Source organism: Rissa tridactyla, chromosome Z (assembly GCF_028500815.1).
Source record: "Rissa tridactyla isolate bRisTri1 chromosome Z, bRisTri1.patW.cur.20221130, whole genome shotgun sequence".
Classification (NCBI taxonomy): Eukaryota; Metazoa; Chordata; class Aves; order Charadriiformes; family Laridae; genus Rissa; species Rissa tridactyla.
The window spans coordinates 76488467-76511218 of NC_071497.1; the positions used below are offsets into that span (position 1 = coordinate 76488467).

Consider the following 22752-nt stretch of genomic DNA (forward strand, 5'->3'; position numbering starts at 1 on the left):
CGCCCCGCCCCGCCCCGCCCCGCCCCCCGAGCTCCCGCCTCCCGCAGCTTGTGATTGGCTGGAGCTCTGGCTCCTCTTTCCTGCAGCGCTAGCCAATCGCCAGGCGAGGTTAACCCGGATGGCCGGCGGGGCGGGGCTTCACGCCCGGATTTTCCCATTGGTAGGTTTTTGCCCCTGTTGCCCGGTAGAAGAGCCGCGGCAGGAGCGGCGCCGCGATTGGCTGGCGGGTGTCGCGCTTGGCTCATGACGATTGGGCAGGGCGAAGCAGAGGGGCGGGGCGGAGAAGGCACAGCGCTCGTTCTTTTTTTTTCCCCCTTCGTCCCCTCTCACCGTTTCCTCCTCTCCCATTGGCTGAGACGCTGGCTCGGCAGAATTTCCGATTGGTCAGCGCACGCTGTTGCTAGGCAGGCGAGGCGGCGCGGGGCGGAGCTTCCCCCTGGGATGAGTCGGCTGTGAGGTTCAGTCAGCGCGAAGCGCCCCGACCCGCCGCCGCCCGCCCGAGACCCGCCGCCCGCCGCCGCCGCCCGCTCTGAGGAGCCGCCGCCGCCCGCCTCCCCTCGCCCCTTCCCCCCCAGCGCCATGGCCTCGGGATCCGAGTAAGTGCAGGCCGCCCGCCGGCAGGCCGCGGCCTAGGCCCTGCTGCGGCGGCGCTGGGCCCGGCCCGGCCTAGCCCGCCTCACCTCGCCTCAGCGCGGCCCGGCGGCGGGCCCGACCCGTCTCACCGGGTCACGCAGGGCCTGAGGAGGTGAAAGCGGTGCCGGGAAGGGGGATCGGCCGTTCCCCGCCGCCCCTGGGACGGGCCTCCCCGGGAAGTGTCGAGTCATGCGGGGGGGGAAGGCGAGGCCTGGCTGGGCCGGGCCTCCCGCTGGGCCCCGGCCGTGCCCCCGCCCGCGGCCTGGGGCCGCCTGCCTGCCGTGCCCCGGCGCGGCCCGGGCCCTCCCGCCTGGGCTAGGCCTCAGCCAGGGAGGGCTTTGTCTTCCAGGCCCCGGAGCGGCTGGCGGGGCAGCGAGGAGTGGAGAGGGATGTCCCGGCCCCCTCCCCGCAGTGGCCCTCGGGCCGGGGCTAGCAAGTGACTTGGCATTAGCAGAGGCAGACATGTTGTGCCGGGCTGGCCTCCGTGGCAGCTGAGGCAATCAGCTATATTTTTGTCTCCGGTGTCTTGCCTCACTCCGTTTTCAGTTCCAGGCTGAGGATCATCTTTCATCCTCCTCAAAAATGAGTTGAGTAATAGTGGTCTCTCTTGGCTTCTAGCCCGTATGCACAAGCCACTTCATTGCCCCTTGAGAAGAGTAAAAATAGAACTTAAAGATAAATTTCCCAAATCCAGGAACAGCTTGAAGTAACTTTCTTGGCCTTGCCAGAGGCACTTTCGGTCTCTTTAAAGTGTCCGTTGTTTATGTTCACCATTTCTTTTGCAACTTCTGAAATTCAGACTTGCTCAGTCCTACTGAGTCAGTTCCAGCAAGGTGTGCCAAGAGTTCAGTGTCCATGGTGGAGTTTGGGATGGAAGCGATGGTCTCGGAGGCATATTTTGCAGATGGGCAGGGTGAACAGTGTCTTTAAAAAAAATTTCAACTTCAGCAGAGTTGCTTTCACCACACAAGAATCAACAAAAGTTACCCTGCGACTGGAAAAGAGTTACTTTTTAGTTGCCATTTTTGGGTCAGTGCCGTTGGCAGCCATCTTGCTGAATTGAGCTTTAGCGTAGGGAGTAGCGTTGCAAGAGCTAATAGAGTGCTATTTTTGAAGGGATTCTCGTTTTCATGTGCCTACCTGTCTGAAACAGTTTGAGAACTTGGCATCTCAAGCATGGGTATGAACTCACCGCTTCATTGTCATGTGCTGTTCCAGTAAGTGGCTGCAATCATTGAATACTTTACTTGTTTGCTTCCATGAATAAAATGTTTCGTGGATATTTTTTTTAATACCTACTAGTTCAGTCTATAACGTGAATGTTCAGGGTGGTAAGAAACTACTGACAGGTTCTATCGCAGAAGTGAGTTCCTGAGGATATTGTTAAAAAGGCACACTAGCACAGAGGAGGCATGACTGTTTTCACTTTCATTATTGCAGCTGGAATCAGTTTGAGTCATTGCCTTTTCACTGTTATTTTAGCATAGGCTTGTAGGAAGAACTTCTTTCCCTAGTTTCATTGTAGCTTTAGAGGTTGGTACTTGTTTTCAGAAGAATCACTAACTGGTAATTACTTTCTGCCCTTGCTCTTCGCACCATCCACCATAATGCATAGCCTCTGGGCGTTATCACATGCTGAATGAGGGGAGCTCTGACACAGAGAAAAAGGATGGAGTGATGTAAGTGGTAAAAAGTCTCCCCCCCCCTCCTTCCCTCTGTCAAATGGGGCTCTTGGACTGCTTTACTGAGAGAGAAAAGGGGGCTGAGAATGGGAAACAGGAACCTATTTATTGTTGGTAATTAGGACTAGTAGATATTTGCTGCAATTTTATTGATGTCTTGCGCTTTATATGCAAGCTTGGCCATTAGCTGTGCTGGGGATTATGTCCTCACTTCTGGCCTCTGTCTAGGGGCAGGCTTGGTGCAGGCTTTGAATTTGCTTTTAATTCCAAAACGGCTCTAAAGCTACATAAGCAAGGCGTTCGACATGGTCTCCCACAGCATCCCCATAGAGATGCTTAGGAAGAGTGGGCTTGATGAATGGACAGTAAGGTGGATAGATAACTGGTTGAAAGAGCTCAGAGGGTAGTGATTAGGGGCACAGAGTCTAGTTGGAGGTCAGTGATGAGTGGTGTTCCCCAGGGGTCAGTACTGGGTCCAGTCCTCTTTAATATATTCATCAATGACCTGGACGAGGGGATAGAGTGCACCCTCAGCAAGTTTGCTGATGACACAAAGCTGGGGGGGGGTGGCTGACACACCGGAAGGCTGTGCCGCCATACAGAGAGACCTGGACAGGCTGGAGAGTTGGGCAAAGAGGAACCTTATGAAATTCAATAAGGGCAAGTGTAGGGTACTGCAGCTGGGGAGGAATAACCCCATGCACCAGTAGAGGTTGGGGGCTGACCTGCTGGAGAGCAGCTCTGTGGAAAGAGACCTGGGAGTCCTGGTGGACAACAGGATGGCCATGAGCCAGCAATGTGCCCTTGTGGCCAAGAAGGCCCATGGCATCCTGGGGTGCATCAAGAAGAGTGTGGCCAGCAGGTCGAGGGAGGTCATCCTCCCCCTCTCCTCTGCCCTGGTGAGGCCACAGCTGGAGTACTGTGTCCAGTTCTGGGCTCCCTGGTTCAAGAAGGACAGGGAACTGCTGGAGGGGGTGCAGCAAAGGGCTACTCAGATGATTAGGGGACTGGAACACCTCTCTTATGAAGAAAGGCTGAGGGACTTGGGTCTCTTCAGTCTGGAAAAAAGACGACTGAGAGGGTATCTTATCAACACTTATAAATACTTAAAGGGTGGGTGTCAGGAGGATGGGGCCAGGCTCTTTTCAGTGGTGGCTGGGGACAGGACAAGAGGTAATGGACACAAACTTAAGCATAGGAAGTTCCACCTAAACGCGAGGAGGAACTTCTTTCCTTTGAGGGTGGCAGAGCCCTGGCACAGGCTGCCCAGAGAGGTGGTGGAGTCTCCATCTCCGGAGACATTCCAAACCCGCCTGGACGCGTTCCTGTGCAACCTGCTCTGGGTGACCCTGCTCTGGCAGGGGGTTGGACTAGATGATCTCCAGAGGTCCCTTCCAACCCTATGATTCTATGATTTTGTGTTCAGTTTATCTCTTTGTTGAGTCAATGAAAGAAAGGAGCGAGGGGGGAAGTGTGTGAGGGAACTGACAAAAGGGGTGAGTAGGGGATATGATCTAGAGGATTTGCACCAGGCGGTCTCTGAAAAGAAACTCATTGAGGAGCTTTAAAAATTACCTAGGTTAGCTGTCTGTCCTGCTGTTGCCAAAGTTTACCAGCACACATAGGGAAGTTGGTGGGAGAGCGCCCCAACCCATGCGTTAGGCTTTCCTGCTTGGTAGTTTCAGTTTGGGCTCTCCTTCCCTGATGCACAGATGCTGGAGATAGTCTGAGCGTGGTTGAGGTGCACAGACATATTTTGCTCCGTCATCTCGGTTACAGCATGAGGAACCCCCAGGAGAGACGCAATGAGGGCAAATGGCGATGATAATAATTGCTACTGGAAGATGGGTAGCGCTTGTCTCTCGAAGTCCTTACCCTTGTCTGTAGGGGAAATAATATCACTTTCCTGTGTAGCTGACACGTAATTTCATAACACCTTTGTTTCTTTATCTGCAGAACTGTCAGGTCAGATAACTGAAGCTGACCCTGTGCATTTAGATGCCTGCGTGCTGTTTCTTGGAGATGGTTATTCCATTTTTAATGCCTCCAAGCTTTTTGATTGCTTTAAGTGCAGTAATGTAGTGACAACATTGATCCAGCCCTCCCTTCTTACTTAGGAAACTGTAGATTGAGTTCTTCAGTACTAAAACTTTTTTCTCACATTCAGCAAAACCAAGTGGACCTCTTCGTGTGCTCTTCAGCACTGCTGTGTGCCAGGACGTATCTGAACGTTATTTCCAGATTTATACAGCTTTTGGTTTATTGACAGTTTTGGTCCAAAAGCTTCCACTTGCTGCCCAATTTTTTTATTTTTATCTTGTGTCCCAGACTGTGTTTTAGGCTGCAGGGCAGTCTCTGCATCCCGAGGGACAGCCACGCAGTTTCAGTGACAGTTTATGTAGCCAAAGTCTGGCAGTGGTTTCTTATCAAAAGGCCTTTGGATCCACATCTTATGTGCAGAGGGGTATGAGTTACATTCACACTTTGAACAGGCTAAATAGGAGTATTGTTTCTTTCTGGTGTCCCTTAGTTCAAGTTTTAAAATCTACCTGCTAAATTAATCTCCAGTGTCCAGGAGCTAATGCTGAGGCCAGGTGCTTATAAGTAGATTGTTGGTTTTAACCACTGTTTTAACCACAAGATCCTGTCTGTTCTGACAGTGTATTGGTTCAGTTTTGTTATTGCTCATCTAGTTTTCCTGGAAACCCCAGACCTTTTAGGACTCTACAGAGGCCGCATTTTAGGTTGAAGATGGAGTTCATGAGCTCTTTCTTGGATGTATCTAGCAGCCTTTCTTGTGTCTTTTTGGCTTCAGAGAATGGATCTGTTACATCTGACATTGAAAAGGATGGATGTTAATTTCTTACCTCTTGCACTCTTTAATGAAGAGAGGGAAAACATGACTTTCTCAGTGCTGGCAGTCCAGGAAAGACGTGTTTTACAGCTCCTCCTTTTGTTCACTTAAAATAATGTTACGTCTCATTTCCGACATGTTTCCTATGCTACCAGGGCTTATGCAAAGCTTGGAAACCTCTTGGAAACAAGCTGGCTGCCCTCGTAGGCTTGCTTGGTATTGTTCCCTCTTTTAAGTGTCAGATAAAGGACCCAATACACGTAGTCTATCTTGGAAAAACCTCTGTCTTGAGGGGTGGGAGGACCTGGGGTAACGTCACACTGCAGGCAAGTCCCCCCTCTCTGATGGACTTCTAAAAACGCAATGAGCGTGCCAAGTGACACTCTGCTGCCACAGTCTGTGTTCGTGCTGTGTAGCTGGTTGCTCTGCCACTTCCACTCAAGTGATTTCTTCTGGTTATTTTGTCCCTAAAAGAGCGAAATGGAGCCAAAGTGTATGGCCAACACCATTGTGCACAAAGCTCCCTACTCTTTGCCGGTGCTTGCTGCTTGCTTAGGAGAAAGGAAGACTTTATTTTCTTTTCTTTGTCAGAATCAAACCAAATTGTGCAAGGTTTTCTGTTATGTTGTTGGTCACTGGCACATCTGGAATACTTGGAGAAAGTAGTCAGGCACCCAAGGGAAGTTAGAACAGTCTGCCACTGTTGTGGCAGCTTCCAAGAGCTCCTCGGGAATCAGTTGGTTCACATTCATATTTACTTCATACAGTGAATTATTTGCTGCATTAGATTTTAAAGGAAATTATTTAATCTTCCTCTCTTCCATTTCTTTGGTGTTTGATTTGCTCCATTTTGTCAAGTCAAACAAATTATCTGTCATATTTGTTGTGGTGTAGTGAGGTAGAGCTGCAGGGACTTTGATATGAAGGTATTATGGAAAGGTGCTTATATCCTAAAAAGAAAACACTGTTTTTCATGAGTACTTGAATATTTCTACTGGCTTGCTAGGTTTAACTAATAGGCCTTGACAGGCTAAACTCTTACAACTCTTCCTGTCAGGGGAGCTGCAGCATTGTCCTTTAATTCCCCTATTTATCTGGGATTTGACACCAAATAGACTTGAACTTTGTTTCTGTGGCAGTGGTTACATGTGATTTCCATGAGTCTGACTAATTCTTTTAGGAAAAACATCTTGCAGTCAGCAACCTCTCACAGGCCACTTCTTTTCATAGATAGCTTCACAGCTATTTCCATTTGAGGCTAGTAAAGTAGTTATATTTACTGGCAGAAAACATTGTGCTTTGAACTCCTGCAGCTGATGCCTGGCAAAAATGTTCTCTTTGTCTTACAAACAAGTATAGTTTCTAAAAGACAAGACAACAAAGAAAACTGTATAAAATGGAGATGAAAACGGGGGTGGCTGGAAAGGGGGGAGCAGTATCACTCAGCCTCCTAACTTCTGTTCTCTTCACCAGTTCTAAAGCGGATGACTTATCGACTGCTATTCTGAAGCAGAAGAACAGGCCCAATCGGTTAATTGTTGATGAAGCCATCAATGAAGACAACAGCGTTGTGTCACTGTCCCAGGTGCGTCATCTATAATAGTAAAGCATTTAATCTGGTAATTTGCAAGCTGTTGCTGTGTATTAACTTGAAATGTAACTTTGCAACACGAGTCTAAGTATTTGTGTCACAAGCTGCAGCTGTTTCTTGTTTTCTTGTTTCCTAATACTCTTCCATGATAAAATGTATTTTGATTCTCAGTTTGTAGGATTCACTTGAGCTTGCGCCCTTAGTCTGGGTTCAAAATTAGCTCTTGACCATTGTAGTGGGAACCTCTGTCGTTGTGGATTTAGTACATCACTTCCAAGATGTAATTCTTCAAAGTCAAGTAGCTCTCCTTCAAATGCTTGAATTCTTGTTTTGTCAAGAGTTTGTTCTAATGCTGTTGCTGTTTACAGGCAAAAATGGACGAATTGCAACTGTTCAGAGGAGACACCGTCCTGCTAAAAGGGAAGAAGAGGAGAGAAGCGGTCTGCATTGTTCTCTCAGATGATACATGCTCAGATGAGAAGATTCGCATGAATAGGGTTGTTCGCAACAACCTGAGAGTGCGCCTGGGTGATGTCATCAGGTGAGAACTTGTTTGTTGACTGTTGCATATCTCTGGCTTGCCTAAATAATTTGTGCGCTGGCTCTGAATTGTGTGAGTCAGTAACAGAGGCAGGATCTGCAGGAGGTATTTTTATGTCTTCAGGAGCAGGTCGCAGAAATGTATTGAAGTGTGTGTCTTGCATCAGGGATTGCTGTTTACTTTTGCATGTGTTTCCGTCTGTGTGCATATTCAGGTTAATACTAAAAAATGATGCTAAAGATCCTTGAAGTCTCTTCAAGACTTTTATGAGCCTACGTCCTGTCATTACATTGAGTGGTTCAGTTATCTTACTGTTGTCACAGTCATCTTCCCAAATTTGCATTGTCGGGGAACTTGCAAATTTTTCTTGTCTACATTTTTAATGTCCACAGTGTTAACTGTGGAAAGCATCAAGCAACTTTGTAATTGATCTTGTAGTATCTGAACTGCCCTGTGGCAAACAGAAGTTAAAACTTGCTAGAAATGAGTGACAAAACGGTGAAGCAGTCAGATAGCAAGATTAAAAATCCCTGAAGAAGGTTTATATTCTGATTTTTTTATAAAAATAACCTTAAAATTAGGAATGCTTTAAAAGCGTAGCAGGGATTTTGTTGTGCAATGCTTGCAGAAAGTATTGGGAAATCATTGAAGTATACATCTTGGCTTATGGGAAACAGATTCCATTCTGTAGTGGGAGTGAGGGGAAATACATACGAGCATTTCTTAAACATAAAAATGCAAATATTCAGGCTTAAATACGGGAGGGCTGACAGCTCCTCCTCCAGAGCATCTTCCTAATCTGGAATATCCTGCATGTTAGGGGAAAATTGGAGGCTGGTTTCTGACACTAGGCTTCCTGAGGTGATATCAGGAGAAAGCTTTAAATGAAAAATGTGCTTTGTACAAACATTGTAGAGGAGAGCAATGAGCCTGTTCACCCATCTCTCTACCACTAGAAAATACAAGTGGTGTTTAAACACCACTAATTGGAACAGAACAGTGCTTTGAGCCGGTCTGTATATTTAAAATAAAGGTGAATCCTGACTTTAACGCGATGTGGGGTTACTGTCTAGTAATTTCTAGTGTGACAGTTCAGCCTGTGCTCTCCCCTTCTCTGCTGGGACTGTGTCCGTTGTGGTTCTCAGCCATCCAGATGTGTTACCAATTGTCATAGCTTTGCTGCATGGGTCAGAGAATTTTCTCACCTCTTGTCCTCAAAGTTTTTTTTGCTGATTTTAACTGCTTATTATGTTACTTTCTCTGGCCTGTTTTCTGCCAAAATGCAGATTCATGTGCTTATCACTTCCTGCTTGTGGTTTGTCAACTGTTTTCCTTCTGGGGTAGTCTGTCTCTTTACCGTTCTGCTGCGTCGTCTCTGTAAAGCATGTGGTGGAAGAATCTATTAAGAGTCTCGAGCAGTCACGTATGAAAAGTTGCATACTCAGCTGCAGTTCCATGTTGGCTTTTCTTACCTGGCAAAGCCAAGTTGAGCTTTCTGCCACAGCTTGATACTCCGAGCTATTGCTACAGTAGGCCGTTGGCCTACACTGCAAAATAATAGCTGAAGTGTTTATTTAAAAAGGGGGAAAGAGCCCTCAGACATAAATGTCAGCCTCCACAAAGTGGGACTGACAGACACATGGCCGTAAGCTGGTTACCCCTGGTTAGTACTGTGAGTGCCTCTGTTCAGAATCAGGATTATCAGCAACAGGGGCTCTGGTCTCTGTAGTAGGTTATGAGAGAGTGAGGAAGGAACAAGAGCTTTCCCCAGCTCCCTTTCCTTTGTAGTTGGTTCAGCAGTAGCTCCTTCTTGAAACAAAAGTTAGCTTGTGACACTTGCAGGTCTTTAGTAACTCACGAGTGTGCTTTAGGAGTGGTGAGAGGGGCTACAGAAGAGCAGGAGGTAGGAAGAAAGTATGAAACTCCCCAGCAGTCTCGAACAGGGCTGAGAAAAGTGAAGGAAAGTGTGTGTTGCAAAGACTGTCTCTTGATGGGCGTGATTTTTGCCTTGTCATTATTGAAATGTTCTTATGCAAGCGGGAAGTCTCACCAGGGCTTTGGAGGGTCCTCTCTGGCATTTGTACTGGCCTGGGAAGGGGCATCACTGCCTTTTCCATAAGTCCAGCATGTTATGGCTAACTGGAGTTTTCTTCTGTTGCAGCATCCAGCCTTGCCCAGATGTGAAATACGGCAAACGTATCCATGTGCTGCCAATTGATGACACAGTAGAAGGGATCACAGGGAATCTGTTTGAGGTCTATCTCAAGCCATACTTCCTGGAAGCATACAGACCCATCAGGAAAGGTAATAGCACCTGTTATTGAAGTCCTGATGAAAGCCAGTGTGAGCTAGTCCTGAGACTGAATAAAGAGAATTCATAGGAGCTTACACAGATCTCTATGAAGCATTAGACTGACATCTGTAGAGTGAGATTTTGCTGGTGCTGATTTATTTTTTTCCTGATCTTCAGAAGAAAGGGTGATTTCTGTTGCTGCTGGCTTGCAGAGCAGCTTGGTAGTCCTCCTGCGTATTTTTGCTAGATAAGATGGGAAAGCATCAGAAAAGGCTCAGGTAGGACGCAGGAGAAAATCTCATTAAACTAAGTTGCTGCCACTTAATGGGATTGGGGAGTTGCCCACATATTAATCAATTGGTTGGATATACCAGCTGGCACCCTGACTAAATTCGCTTCTTCAAAATAATTTGATTAATAACTGGGAGAGTGCTTAGAAAACCAAATGCGCTTTTAGAGTTGTGCCAGTAGCACTTCTGCTGGAACAGATAGGACCTATGTCCTGGTTTGAGGTAAAACGGAACGAACTTTCTGTTCAGTAATTTTACTTCTTAGCTAAGCCTCTTCTAACTCTCTGAAATTAACAGCATGTTGTGCCGAAAACGGTTCATTCTCAGAGTGATGAGACCAATGATTACAGTTTGCGCCAAGGAATGGTATGCAGAGAGGCTCTTGCTTATACTTATTGCTATAACAACCAAGGTTAGCTAATTTCATTATTTGCCTCATTGGAGGGTCATAAATGGAAAAATCGTAGAGGGGTCCCACCCACGGGGAGGAGCAGACAGGACAGGTGACCCAAAACTGACCAACAGGGGGATTCCATCCCATCTGCCCCTTGCTCAGTATAAAATGTCTGATGAGGACCCTGTCTGTTCATCTGCCTTTGATCCCGATCTGTGGGTTCCTGACTCCAGCTCTGGAATCCAGTTCCCACCCATCACTGAGTCCGGTCTGGGACTTCCCCAGTGCCTGCCAGTGACGTCATCCTGGGAGCTTAATACGGTTTTGTATAAACTGTATATATTTCATTATTTTCCTTTTTATTTTATTATTAATATTTCATTAAAGTAGTTTAATTTCTTCTAAACTTGTAAATATCTTTGTCTGTCCTCTTCCTCTCCATGTACGAGAGGTTGTGGGGGAGCATCTGTTGCCGGCCATTGGCCAATTTGACCAAAACCATGACAACCTAATACAATAAAAACACAGGTTGAAGTTATTCAGTTTTGGTAGCCCGTTTTAGCCAGGAGTCCTAGTGCAGTATTAAATAGTATTCTGCTTCTGGAGACAACCAGTTATAAGTAGCAACAACTAGTTATAATAACTTTAAAATGAAATTTTATGTTAGGTCTTTTTGCCTGTTTTAGAAGTGTTAAATTGAAACTTAATGGAAAAGAAATGTGATTCCGTGCCTTTGTGTTTTGTATTTAGGCAGAGTATTATTTTCTGTTGTTTCCTGGTTTTGTTTGCTGTTTGTTACTGGATGAAATTTGAGAACTTCAGCTGCTGCGTATCTAAACGGTGCTTGGGTAGTACATTCAGCTCTGGAGTTTCAAATGCAGAGCAGTGTTAAAAATGCCAGCGGCATATGCCTGTGTAACCCACTTCCTTGTCCTCTGGGGCTGCTGGTGGTACAAGGGTTGACATTTTGCAGATGTCAATTGCAGCAGGCAACTAAAGTGTGGGGTTTTACAGGTGACATCTTCTTGGTGCGTGGAGGGATGCGTGCAGTGGAGTTCAAAGTGGTGGAGACAGATCCAAGTCCATACTGCATAGTGGCTCCAGACACAGTGATCCATTGTGAAGGAGAGCCCATCAAACGAGAGGTGAGCAGAATCCTGCCATGTGGTTTTCCAACTGAATCCCTTATGTCCGAAATCTGTTTCTGTGATAGTCCTTGAGAGCAGCAGTGTTTGCAGTTCATGTTTTGGCATTTTGTGTATTGAATGTAATAGTTAGAAACTCCAGTTTTGTGAGATGAGCTGCTGCGGAAGGTAGTCAGAGAAATGCACTTCCACTGTCCTTCCTCATATGCTGAGTGTAGCACCTCATAGCACCAGTGCATAGGTTTGCTGATGAGTTGCCATATTTTGGCAGCAGCTGGTTTTGCATCTGCTTCCAGATAACTCATGCTGGATTTAGATAAATCTTTTAATTCCAAAGTTCCCTTGACCCATAGCAGGGAGGGTTTAAAAAATTGCTAAATTTCTTGCCACCTGAAAAGAAAGCAATTAATGCTTTTTCAGTGAGAAATTTGAAATCTCAAAATCATTCATTTAAAAAAAAAAAAAAATCCTCAGTCTTTTAAGGTATCTAGCCTTGAGCCTCCCAACTTGAAGCAGTTGGGGTGGCTTCTCTGTCAGGTCTTGGCCACCTTTCTATTACAGAGTAGGAAATCTCAGAGAAATGAGCTAAGGTGGTTGTGTATTCCATAAAGTAAGTGCCTGCAAATCCGTGTGAGTGCTGGTTTGTAGTTAGCTGCCTTCTGAAAAATTCGTCTCGTATGTGACACTTGTGAGACATATGCCATGCCCCATCTGGGCACTGGATGAGTCCAGTTTGGGGTCTTTGTGACACAGCAGAGACAAACAGGAGCAAGTTCAGCCAAGGCTACCAAAATGATGAGGAGCTGGAGGTCAGAATGACTGAGGAGGGGCTGGGTGAGTGGGATGATGGAGCCTGTAGAAGGGAAGGCTTACTGGCAGCTGCTTGATGGGAAGGGGTAGATGACGAGGCTTTTTTGAGAGCTGTACCCAGGTACAGGACTAGAGGCAGTGACATAAGCTGTATCAAGGGAAATACCAAGTAGGTGCTAGGAAAAAGGTTTTCCCCAACCTGCTGAGGTGGTAGTTCCTGTTTGTGGGGCTTGGACTGATCTCCTCTGAGATTCCAGGCTGTGTTATTTTATTATTTTAGTGTGGCCTAATGTTACAGATAACTAAGGCCAGTAGAGATTTGGACAGCCAGATGAATGGATGCTGTAGAGCTTTACTGGAAGAGCTGATTACAGTTAATCTTACCTGCATGTCTGGATCTTAACATTCTCTCTTAATTTGAATCAACGTCTGACAACACTGTGTCTGAGAACTGTATGATAACCAGAGTATGTCAGGTAGTTAGAGGTATCATAGAATCATAGGGTTGGAAGGGACCTCTGGAGATCATCTAGTCCAACCCCCTGCCAGAGCAGGGTCACCTTAGAGCAGGTTGCACAGGAACGCGTCCAGGCGGGTTTTGAATGTCTCCAGAGATGGAGACTCCACCACCTCTCTGGGCAGCCTGTGCCAGGGCTCTGCCACCCTCAAGGAAAGAAGTTCCTCCTCATGTTTAGATGGAACTTCCTATGTTCAAGTTTGTGTCCATTACCTCTTGTCCTGTCTCCAGGCACCACTGAAAAGAGCCTGGCCCCATCCTCCTGACACCCATCCTTTAAGTATTTATAAGTATTGATGAGGTCCCCCCTCAGCTGCCTTTTTTTCCAGACTGAAGAGACCCAAATCCCTCAGTCTTTCTTCATAAAAGAGGTGTTCCAGTCACCTAATCATCTTGGTAATCATCTTGGATCATCATCCAAAGGGTCAAATCACTTACAGTTTAAGGAATAAATGTATTTTATACTGAGCTTCGTTGTCTATTGCAGTCTTCGTTAGCCATCAGAGGGTCACAGAGCTTGTTTAGCATTAAAGTCTGTAGGGAACCTGGCAGCAGAGGCTGTCATTGAAAAGGATGGGCTTCAGTGAGGTCTAGGTACGTACATGCAGTTCCCTTCATATGTCTGGGAAGACAGAGCTAAGAAACAATCGTAGAAGACACGAGGAAGACTTGAAAGTGAGAATCTCAAGACAGCAAAGAAATGGCTATGAGCAAAAACCGGATTCCTGGCTTCTGTATACTGGGAGGGGTTGTTAAACTATTGTTTTCACTCACATGTTTAATACATTTCCTTCCGGATAGGATGAAGAGGAGTCACTGAATGAAGTTGGCTATGATGACATTGGTGGCTGCCGGAAGCAGCTGGCTCAAATCAAAGAGATGGTGGAACTTCCACTCCGACACCCTGCGCTCTTCAAGGCCATAGGGGTGAAGGTAAGTCCCCGTGTGCTCCAGGCAGATGAGTGGGCTAGCCCTTGCACATGTCTCTTAGTCTCAGAGGTTTATGAGGCATTGGCAGGGGCAATAAGTAATTTGTGGGCTTTTTGTGGTTGTGGGTGTAGAAAAGTAAATTTCTTTAATGCTGCTGTTAGGAAAGTGTTTCCTTACATGTTCTGGACAGACTAATGTATCGCAACTTGTAAAGCAGAGTGATGCTTTGAATCAGCGCTGTCAGTTACTGTCACGGTTTTTGTTTGTGTGTCATGCAGAACAGTAAGGGTGTTGATAGCAATGCTGGGATGGCAGCTGTTGCATGAGTTTGCATCACAATTTCGGACTGTCTTTATCAAATGCTTACAATTTCACTGTGAAGCTGCTTAGGCATAGAGATACTAGCTCACCACCTAAGTCCCTTGCCTTTGTCCTCAGCCTCCACGTGGGATCCTGCTATATGGTCCTCCTGGCACTGGTAAAACACTGATTGCCCGAGCAGTGGCCAATGAAACGGGGGCTTTCTTCTTCCTGATCAATGGTAAGTTTTGTGGCTGCTTTGGCTGCAGATCTGCTGCGTGGTCGTTCATCCATCCATGCATCCATTTTATGGTAATGAATGGTGTTAATAGGGCTTGTAGAGCTAAGTTGTCTCCCTGACATCCTTCCTTGCCTCTTTCAAGTGTGCCTCTGGGGACATTTGGAGGCTATTTGTGTGTAAGCTTCTGTAGTGGCACTTCCCTTAAGCTTGATTGTGTAGTAGCAGGGTGGTTGGAAGACAGCTCTGTGACGCAGGGACTTGGACTCTGTCTGGGTGTTCATTTATGTTGGTGAGGGCAGAGCTGGGAGTGAAATGCTGAGATTATTCTAAGTATATGGGTGCAGGACATTTGTTTCTGTTGCTGCCACCACGTTCCATTCAGAAAAGCAGCTGGTCTGCTGTGGATTTCTCTTTCCCCTCAAGTGAAGCACAAGACCTGTTTTGTTTCACATAACATTAATTGGGAGGAACTTTCCTGAAAACTATAATTGAGTACCTTGGGACATAGATACAAGTGGCAGAACCTCCTGCTGATAACTCTCACTGGTAGCGGCTGAGATGGTTACTGGTTTATGTCCAGTAAGGACCAAATTCTGATTTTTCCTTGTTGCTTCTCTGTCCCATTTCACAGTCATTGCTGGAATAACTGAACGTTTGTACTGAAGGAGTGCTGCTTTGCTTTCTGATTTCAGAAAGCATAGACCCATGAAGGCAGTAATAGCAAAGGATTGTACAGCACAGGATAGCGGTGACCAGCAGTAGGGAAGGAACTTGCTTTGTATCTCAAGATACCCGATGTAAATGGGCTGGTTTTAACCATATGTCGCCCTTGTCATGTACATCTTAAGTGTGTGGAAGCTGTCACTGAATGCTAATGAGCCAGACGTTTCTTTAGACACTTGTATTGCATAATAAAAATAACAACGTCAGAGTTAGTGATGTGTTCTCTGTCTGCTGGTCCTAAGAACGGAGCTGCTGGCATTGTTGTAGACAGAACTGGTACGAACTGGTGAGATACCTGTAATAAAACACTCTCAGTACCTGCCCACGCCAGTGGCTCTGCAGCTGGTGCGCTTCAGTCCGCTATCAGCTTTGTACTCCTGAGGGTCAGGTTTCTTTTTCTAGGATCTTTTAGAAGCATACTCTTCATAACCACTCCCATCAGCATCATGGAAAAATCTGTTAAAACAGAGTACATCTGTAAGCCTGCGCTAATGTTCAGCAGTTGCAGGAGATCTCAGGGGAATGCTGTCCTTCCTTCTGGGATTGATGTGCTTACTTATTTTGGGGTTTTTTTTTGTTTATTCTTTGAGAGGAAATGGGATTTGGGTTTTTGCTTTGGTTTTTTGGTTTTGGTTTGTTGGTTTTTTTAAAAATCATTTATAGGATCTTACAGAGGTAAATGTATACCTGTGTAGTGTAAGCTAAAGACAGCTTCAGTATCTTACAGCTTTTTCCTTCCCTACCCTGATAATTCATCACCATATAATTTGATTGCTTCTCTTGCAAGCTAGGACTGGCATTAACAGTGTGTGGTGGCACATTACAGAGAAGCTCACCAAGTGTGAAATAGGGTAAGGAAAGAGGCAGCTAAAGGTAGCTCATTGACTAGTGCTGCATTCTGTTAGAGTGAACTAAAAACACACCAGAATAATGATAGAAAGTAATTCCTCATGCTATTCTTGCCTGTTCAGATGCAAATTTAGTAAACTCAGTTGATAGTATTTGCTTTGGCTTGAAGTATAGATTCTCCCATGTGAATATTATACTAAAAAAATTCATCTGCATGCCTTGAGGCTAGCTGCCTCTCCTCTGGGTGCCACAGTGCTGCTGTTTTTCAGGTCCTGAGATCATGAGCAAACTGGCTGGTGAGTCTGAAAGCAATCTGAGAAAAGCCTTTGAAGAAGCAGAGAAGAATGCTCCTGCCATCATCTTCATTGATGAACTGGATGCCATTGCTCCTAAGAGAGAGAAGGTAAAGAAAGCCTGTAGAAGATAAAGTAGTACATCCTTTTTGGTAGCAGCTGGTGTGGATCTCTGCCTTTGACTACTGGGTAGAGCAGTATTTAATGCCTGATTTCAGTTGGACATGAGAAGAATCAGATATAGTTCACAATGTTTCTTAACAGCTCACAGCTGTCTTATCTGTCTGCTGTGGTGCAGTAGTAGCTCCTGTGCTGTGCTGTAGGGCTTTTGGTCTAACCACTGCTTTCTCTCTCTATAGACACATGGAGAGGTGGAACGTCGTATAGTGTCTCAGCTGCTGACTCTTATGGATGGACTGAAACAGAGAGCACACGTGATCGTTATGGCAGCTACTAATAGACCTAACAGCATTGACCCAGCACTCAGGCGATTCGGTAACCACGATTGCAGCCTCTCTTGTGTATCGCATACATTGTTACAGGATTGGAAGGATTGAGCAGAAATTAATACTAAACATCCTCTGTGTGTTACATAAACTATTGGCTTGAATCCATCTGCTTGTTTGAAATTCATTTCTATGCTTCCAACCTTTGGTATCATTTTTTGTGCCGTGTTAGGTTAGAACTTGTAGAAGTAAAAAAATACTTTGAAGTGGAAAAGTGTGCTAGCCTCCATTAGTTGAAGCTATTTCAGGACACACTGAAAGAATAAATGTTTAAAGGGATGTTCATGCCTTTTGGCATGAAGGGTTGCAGAAGGCTTTGAATTGTCTGATTTCTCTTACTTTTATTGGTGAAGTCTGGTAATTTCTGAGATTCAGGTTTTCAAAACTTTGCAGTGTGACTGAATGTCTGGTGTATGACCAGTTGGTAAGGTCTGTAATAGCAAACCAGTCAAATACGTAGGGGAAAACAGCCTCTTAAATGTGTAGTGAGGCATTTTAATGCACAGCTATGGCTAGAGATAAATGATAAGTGTACGTACCTCAGTTAATATTGTGGTAATACTTGGGTTTCCTGCCTCTCCAGATACTGGGGCAATTCATGTTTTTCACCACTTGGGTACTGCTATGAAAGTTGTGAAAAATTAAATCTTTCAGTATTTGCAGACTCTTGTGATCAGTACATAAAGGTAGAACCAAATAAAAACGTTTCATGGTATGTTGGTTCAGGGAGGCGTATTTTTCTGAAACTGAGGCTCGGAAAAAGTTACTAGAACAGCAATCCTCTGTGTCGTATAATCTTGAACTCTAGTTAATACAGTAGTCTCACTTTCTTTAAATGGCTTAGGCCTTTCCTCCTTCTCTCATCTGACTCTGCTTCTGTGCTGATAGGTGCTGCAGAGAAACCCAAAGCTCTGGCATTTTCTGAAATTGTATGTGTGTGTGGCTTGTCATCATGTTGTTCAGTCAGAGGAAGGCAGGAACTGCAGCCCCCCCTAATTCGCAGGGTCAGCAGCTCAACAGATGTTTTGTACTCCCCAGGTCGTTTTGACAGAGAGGTGGATATTGGTATTCCAGATGCCACTGGGCGCCTGGAGATCCTGCAGATCCACACGAAAAATATGAAACTGGCTGATGATGTGGATCTGGAACAGGTGAGTGGCATGCTATGAGGAAAGCTTGTCTCTGCAGACAGACGTTCCCAATGCTTTGTTTTGTAGTGGAAGAGTTGTTAAGGCTTGATCGCATAAATGTAGTTGATCATTTAGGACAGCGAGAAACTGGGGGAACATGTGTTCTCTGAGTTTCCTTCTGAGTAGTTTACCAGTGACCAAAAATCCTCACTCACTAGTCAAGAGTGGCATGGCTAAGTGAAACAAATGTGTATCAGACCAGTCTGGAAATGCCTTGCTGCTGTCCTCCTGGGTTTGTTTTCTATGGCATTCTCTTTAAATATAAAGCGAGCCTGAAACAGCTCACACAGAGCTGTGTGAGCGTTGTGGTGACACTGGACACCACATGTAACCTGGATGTTTCCTGTAATCTCTGTCCTGAATGAAGAACTGCAGTCCTCAGGGTTATTGTTCTGCACACCGTCTGAATTCCTATTGCGGAACAGTGGTGTCTTTGCCTGTTAAATATGTGGTAGCACTCATCTTGAATCCCTACCAAGGCACTCCTGTTCCTGTCCTCCAGAGCTTTGTTGCGCTTCCCAGTGAGTGACCAAAGCATTGCATTGCCCTTGCAGAGCGCTTGCTTGTATCCCTGTGAGTCATAGTCAGTGCTCTGCTTTCAGGTGGCAAACGAGACCCATGGCCATGTTGGTGCTGACTTGGCTGCTCTTTGCTCAGAAGCTGCTCTTCAGGCTATCAGAAAGAAGATGGATCTCATAGACCTAGAAGATGAAACCATCGATGCTGAAGTGATGAACTCGCTGGCTGTGACCATGGATGACTTCAGGGTAATGCAGGAGTGCCCCTCTTTCTTTTGGGTGCAATGTCTAATTGCTTATCGGAAGCAAGGGAACATAATGTGTTGGAATTCATATAATGCCATTTCTTCTAACGATAGTGGGCTCTGAGCCAGAGCAACCCTTCTGCTCTTCGGGAGACTGTGGTGGAGGTGCCACAAGTTACCTGGGAAGATATCGGTGGTCTAGAAGATGTAAAGAGAGAACTCCAGGAGCTCGTACAGGTAAGGGTTTCCAACAGATTTTTGCCTAGTCGGCTTGAAAAATAATTATAATAGTAAAATCCAGAACAGTTTCAGATTCCTGTTGGGCTGTGAACAGGGTAAATGCAGAGGTTTTTATGGTATTTGCTTGTAATGGACTAAAGGTACCATGCTGTCCACCTTAGTGAACTTGGAGAGGAAGGTGCTGGGAAGCAGCATCAGGCTTTCCTTAGCTGAGTCTACGGTGTCATCTTGGGTGGGTGTTGTGCTACTTGCAGAAACAGCAGCAGTTCTGCTTCTTTTACATGGAGATCAGCAGTGGCACCCCTGCTGAGAATCATCTTATGTGGTGGCTTTATATGCCAGAAAGCACGTGGAGATCCTCATGCAGAGAGCCTCTGAAGGGCTTCCCATCAGCATTAGCACAGGGACAGGTGAGAAGTAATTGTGAAGCCTTCTACAGAGGGAAAGACTAGAATGAAAAGTCATGAATGGTCTGTGGAAACTCTACGTTTCCTGGTTTGGGATGGTTTGGATTTGATACATTCCTGCTTTCAGTTGGCACTGTAGAGGCATCCTGTCTGTGAATAAAATAATCTAATTTTCAATCTTATTTTCTGATGTTAAAATCATCACCTATCTCTGACCTCATTGCTGAGGATAAATGCTCACATCAGACACCTTGCCCGTCTCTGGAGAGCAGAGCGAATTGGTTAGATAATGAGCTGTTCCTTTTTGCTTCTGCAGGGCAGAGGGAAGTTGGGGTTAAGTGTGCTAGAAAACTACCTGAACTGGTACTTAGTTCTTAGAGGTAATTAGGTTGTTTAAGGCAGCTTTCCAATTTAGCTGTGGTGCTTTTCAGACCAGTGTCCTTGTAAAAACTCCAGTGGCACTGAATAGGCAGGATCTTGTGTTTAACCCACCAGAAATCTCAGGTAATGTTTCTGGTATGAGGAGAAACAAAACTGACCCAAGATGTCCCTGCCCATGGCAGAGGGTTTTGACTACATGATATTTGAAGGTCCCTTCAGATACAAACCATTCTGTGATTCTAAGGTACATGCCTGTTCTGGCTTATCATGAGAGGGGTTTGTTTGTTTTGTTCTCCTTCAGTATCCTGTGGAGCACCCAGACAAATTCCTCAAATTTGGTATGACCCCATCAAAAGGGGTTCTGTTCTACGGGCCACCTGGTTGTGGTAAGACACTGCTGGCCAAAGCCATTGCCAACGAATGCCAGGCAAACTTCATTTCCATCAAGGGGCCAGAATTACTCACCATGTGGTTTGGCGAGTCTGAAGCCAATGTGCGCGAGATCTTTGACAAGGTACGTGTTTCTTCTACTCCCTGTGTTTTTGCTGAGGTACCCCCAGAACTTTGTATCCACTGTGTCTGGCTTACTGGCCTGGTTCTTGTTTATGTCTTTTGTGTTTTTCCCACTTGCATTGACAGCAGGGCCTGATATTAGGAAATTAATACTCTTTGGCAACATAACTATTTAAACTTTTTCTCTGGCTGCAGTTTGTATCTATTGTTACCAGATGATAAATGCCCCGGTGCCTTAGCAGTGAGGCTAGCGTTAGGATGTCATGGATACCCTCCACATCCCTGAAAAACTTACCGACACATCGTTAGCCATCACCATCTACAGATTTTCAGAACATCCTGTGGGTTCTTGTCCTGCAGTATACATGGATTAGAAAGGAGCCCACTGCTACTGCCCTGTAGATACTGGCACCTCCTGTCCCAGAGGTGTCTGCATGGATTATCTTGGGAATCCTTGCTCTGGTGGTCGGGGAACATGCTGACAGAACGAAGTTGGAAGGACAGCAAGAGAGAAAAATTTAGGTTGGAAAGGAACCCCAGAGGCCACCTAGTCCAACTGTTTGTCCAAAGCAGGGAGATAACTTGGAAATTCGATCAGGTTGCCCAGTGCCTCATGTTCTGAACATGTGCTAAAGGTGGAGAATCCCTCACTTCTCTGGGCCTGTGTGCTAGTGTTTGAGCACTCTCACTGTGAAGAATTCTTTTCCTTTATTCTAACTGGAAGTTTCTTTGCAGCTGTCTGTGCCTGTGGTCTTTCATCCTTTCATTGCACACATCAAAGAAAGATCTGACTCCCTTCTTCTATACTAGTGCCGTGGTTTAGCCTCAGACGGCAACAAAGAACCACGTGTCGCTCGCTCGTGCCTTCCAAACACAGGAAGAATCGTAAGAAAAGGCAAGACTCTTGGGTTGAGACAAAGGCAGTTTAATAGAACAGCAAAGGGAACAGGCAAACAACAACAACAACAACAACAACAACAACACGGATAGGGGAATATACAAACGCGATTACGGAACCGCCACTCCCCTCGCCGCTCGCCGGCCGGACCCGGGCCGCCCCAGCCCGCTTTTAAGCAGCAACTTCCTGCCCCCTCCCCCGGCAGCTCAGGGTGGGCGTGGCTCACATGGCATGGAATACCAGGAAAAGTTAACCCTATCCCCACCGGAACCAGGACATTATCCACCCCTTATTCCATACCATCTATGCCATGCCCAGCAGGTTCCAATGAATTGCCACCACTTTCCCCTGTTATATATATATATATATACACACACATATAATACCCTTAGTTTATGGGTCATCCCTCCAAAGTGTCCGTTGAGTTCTTTTAATCCACGGCTTTGGGCTCCATCTGTTAGAACAGTCTCTCAGGGCAGGTGAGATGCTGGGTGGTGCTGGTCTGTTGCATGCTGTATTTTTCGGAGCTTGTGACTGGTGCACCTGGTGTGGCTCATGCACGCAGTCTGTAGGCTGAAGATGTAGATCTTGAGGAAACTGCTGGGCGCTGGCTGCTGAGATCAGTTCTTATCCCATCACCCCTGTGCCTTACTTGTAGTACAACTGATAGCAATGAGGACATACAGTGACAGTGTTACTTAGCAATTAACAGCACACAATCTGATTCATTGGCTATTCTCGCCCAAAATCAGATCTCCATGAGGTACACATCGGACTTCCCCATCCTTCCGCATCACCCACCAAGTGCACCCAGGTCCTTGGGCAAAAGCAATCCCACGGATGGGTTTGCCTTTGCCTGAGGCAGGACTAACCCAGACTGTCTTCCCTAGCATATTCTTCATGTGCACTACGGGGACTTTATCCCCTTCTACAGTACGTGGAAGTTTTGATTGGGCAGGGCCAGCCCGATTGTTAGATCCCCTGGTGTTAACTAGCCAGGTAGCTTTTGCTAAATGCGTATCCCAGTGTTTGAAAGTCCCACCACCCATTGCTCTCAGTGTAGTTTTTAACAGTCCATTGTATCGTTCTATCTTCCCAGAGGCTGGGGCGTGATAGGGGATGTGATACACCCACTCGATACCATGCTCTTTGGCCCAGGTGTCTATGAGGCTGTTTCGGAAATGAGTCCCATTGTCCGACTCAATTCTCTCTGGGGTACCATGTCGCCACAGGACTTGCTTTTCAAGGCCCAGGATAGTGTTCCGGGCAGTGGCATGGGGCACAGGGTATGTTTCCAGCCATCCAGTGGTTGCTTCCACCATTGTGAGCACATAGCGCTTGCCTTGACGGGTTTGTGGCAGCGTGATATAATCAATCTGCCAGGCCTCCCCATATTTGTATTTCAGCCATCGCCCTCCATACCAAAGAGGCTTCAAACGCTTGGCTTGTTTGATCGCAGCGCATGTCTCACATTCATGGATGACCTGTGCAATAGTGTCCATGGTCAAGTCCACCCCTCGGTCACGAGCCCATCTATATGTCGCATCTCTCCCTTGATGGCCTGAGGAGTCATGGGCCCACCGAGCTATGAATAGTTCACCCTTATGTTGCCAGTCCAGATCCACCTGAGCCACTTCAATCCTAGCGGCCCGATCCACCTGCTGGTTGTTCTGATGTTCCTCCGTGGCCCGATTCTTTGGTACGTGGGCATCTACATGGCGTACTTTCACAACCAGATTCTCTATCCGGGCAGCAATATCTTGCCATA

The 22752-nt window shown here is 46.1% G+C and overlaps 1 protein-coding gene across 2 annotated transcripts in view; it reads left to right on the forward strand.

Annotated features, from left to right (window-relative positions):
* The first annotated feature begins 439 nt into the window (after positions 1-439).
* Positions 440-22752, forward strand: part of VCP (valosin containing protein) — a 28057-nt gene continuing 5744 nt past the window's right edge. Inside the window, exons 1-14 of one of the 2 annotated variants that reach the window (XM_054184625.1) lie at positions 440-596; positions 6643-6754; positions 7129-7301; positions 9463-9605; positions 11293-11423; positions 13552-13683; positions 14119-14221; positions 16063-16196; positions 16446-16581; positions 17631-17743; positions 18385-18549; positions 18660-18782; positions 19875-20156; positions 20388-20848. In XM_054184625.1, coding sequence (XP_054040600.1) covers positions 580-596; positions 6643-6754; positions 7129-7301; positions 9463-9605; positions 11293-11423; positions 13552-13683; positions 14119-14221; positions 16063-16196; positions 16446-16581; positions 17631-17743; positions 18385-18549; positions 18660-18782; positions 19875-20156; positions 20388-20708 — 2085 coding nt within the window. In that variant the 5' untranslated portion in view covers positions 440-579 and the 3' untranslated portion in view covers positions 20709-20848. Of the gene's footprint in view, positions 597-6642; positions 6755-7128; positions 7302-9462; positions 9606-11292; positions 11424-13551; positions 13684-14118; positions 14222-16062; positions 16197-16445; positions 16582-17630; positions 17744-18384; positions 18550-18659; positions 18783-19874; positions 20157-20387; positions 20849-22752 lie in introns of those variants that run through there. The other variant, XM_054184624.1, reaches the window with a different exon arrangement.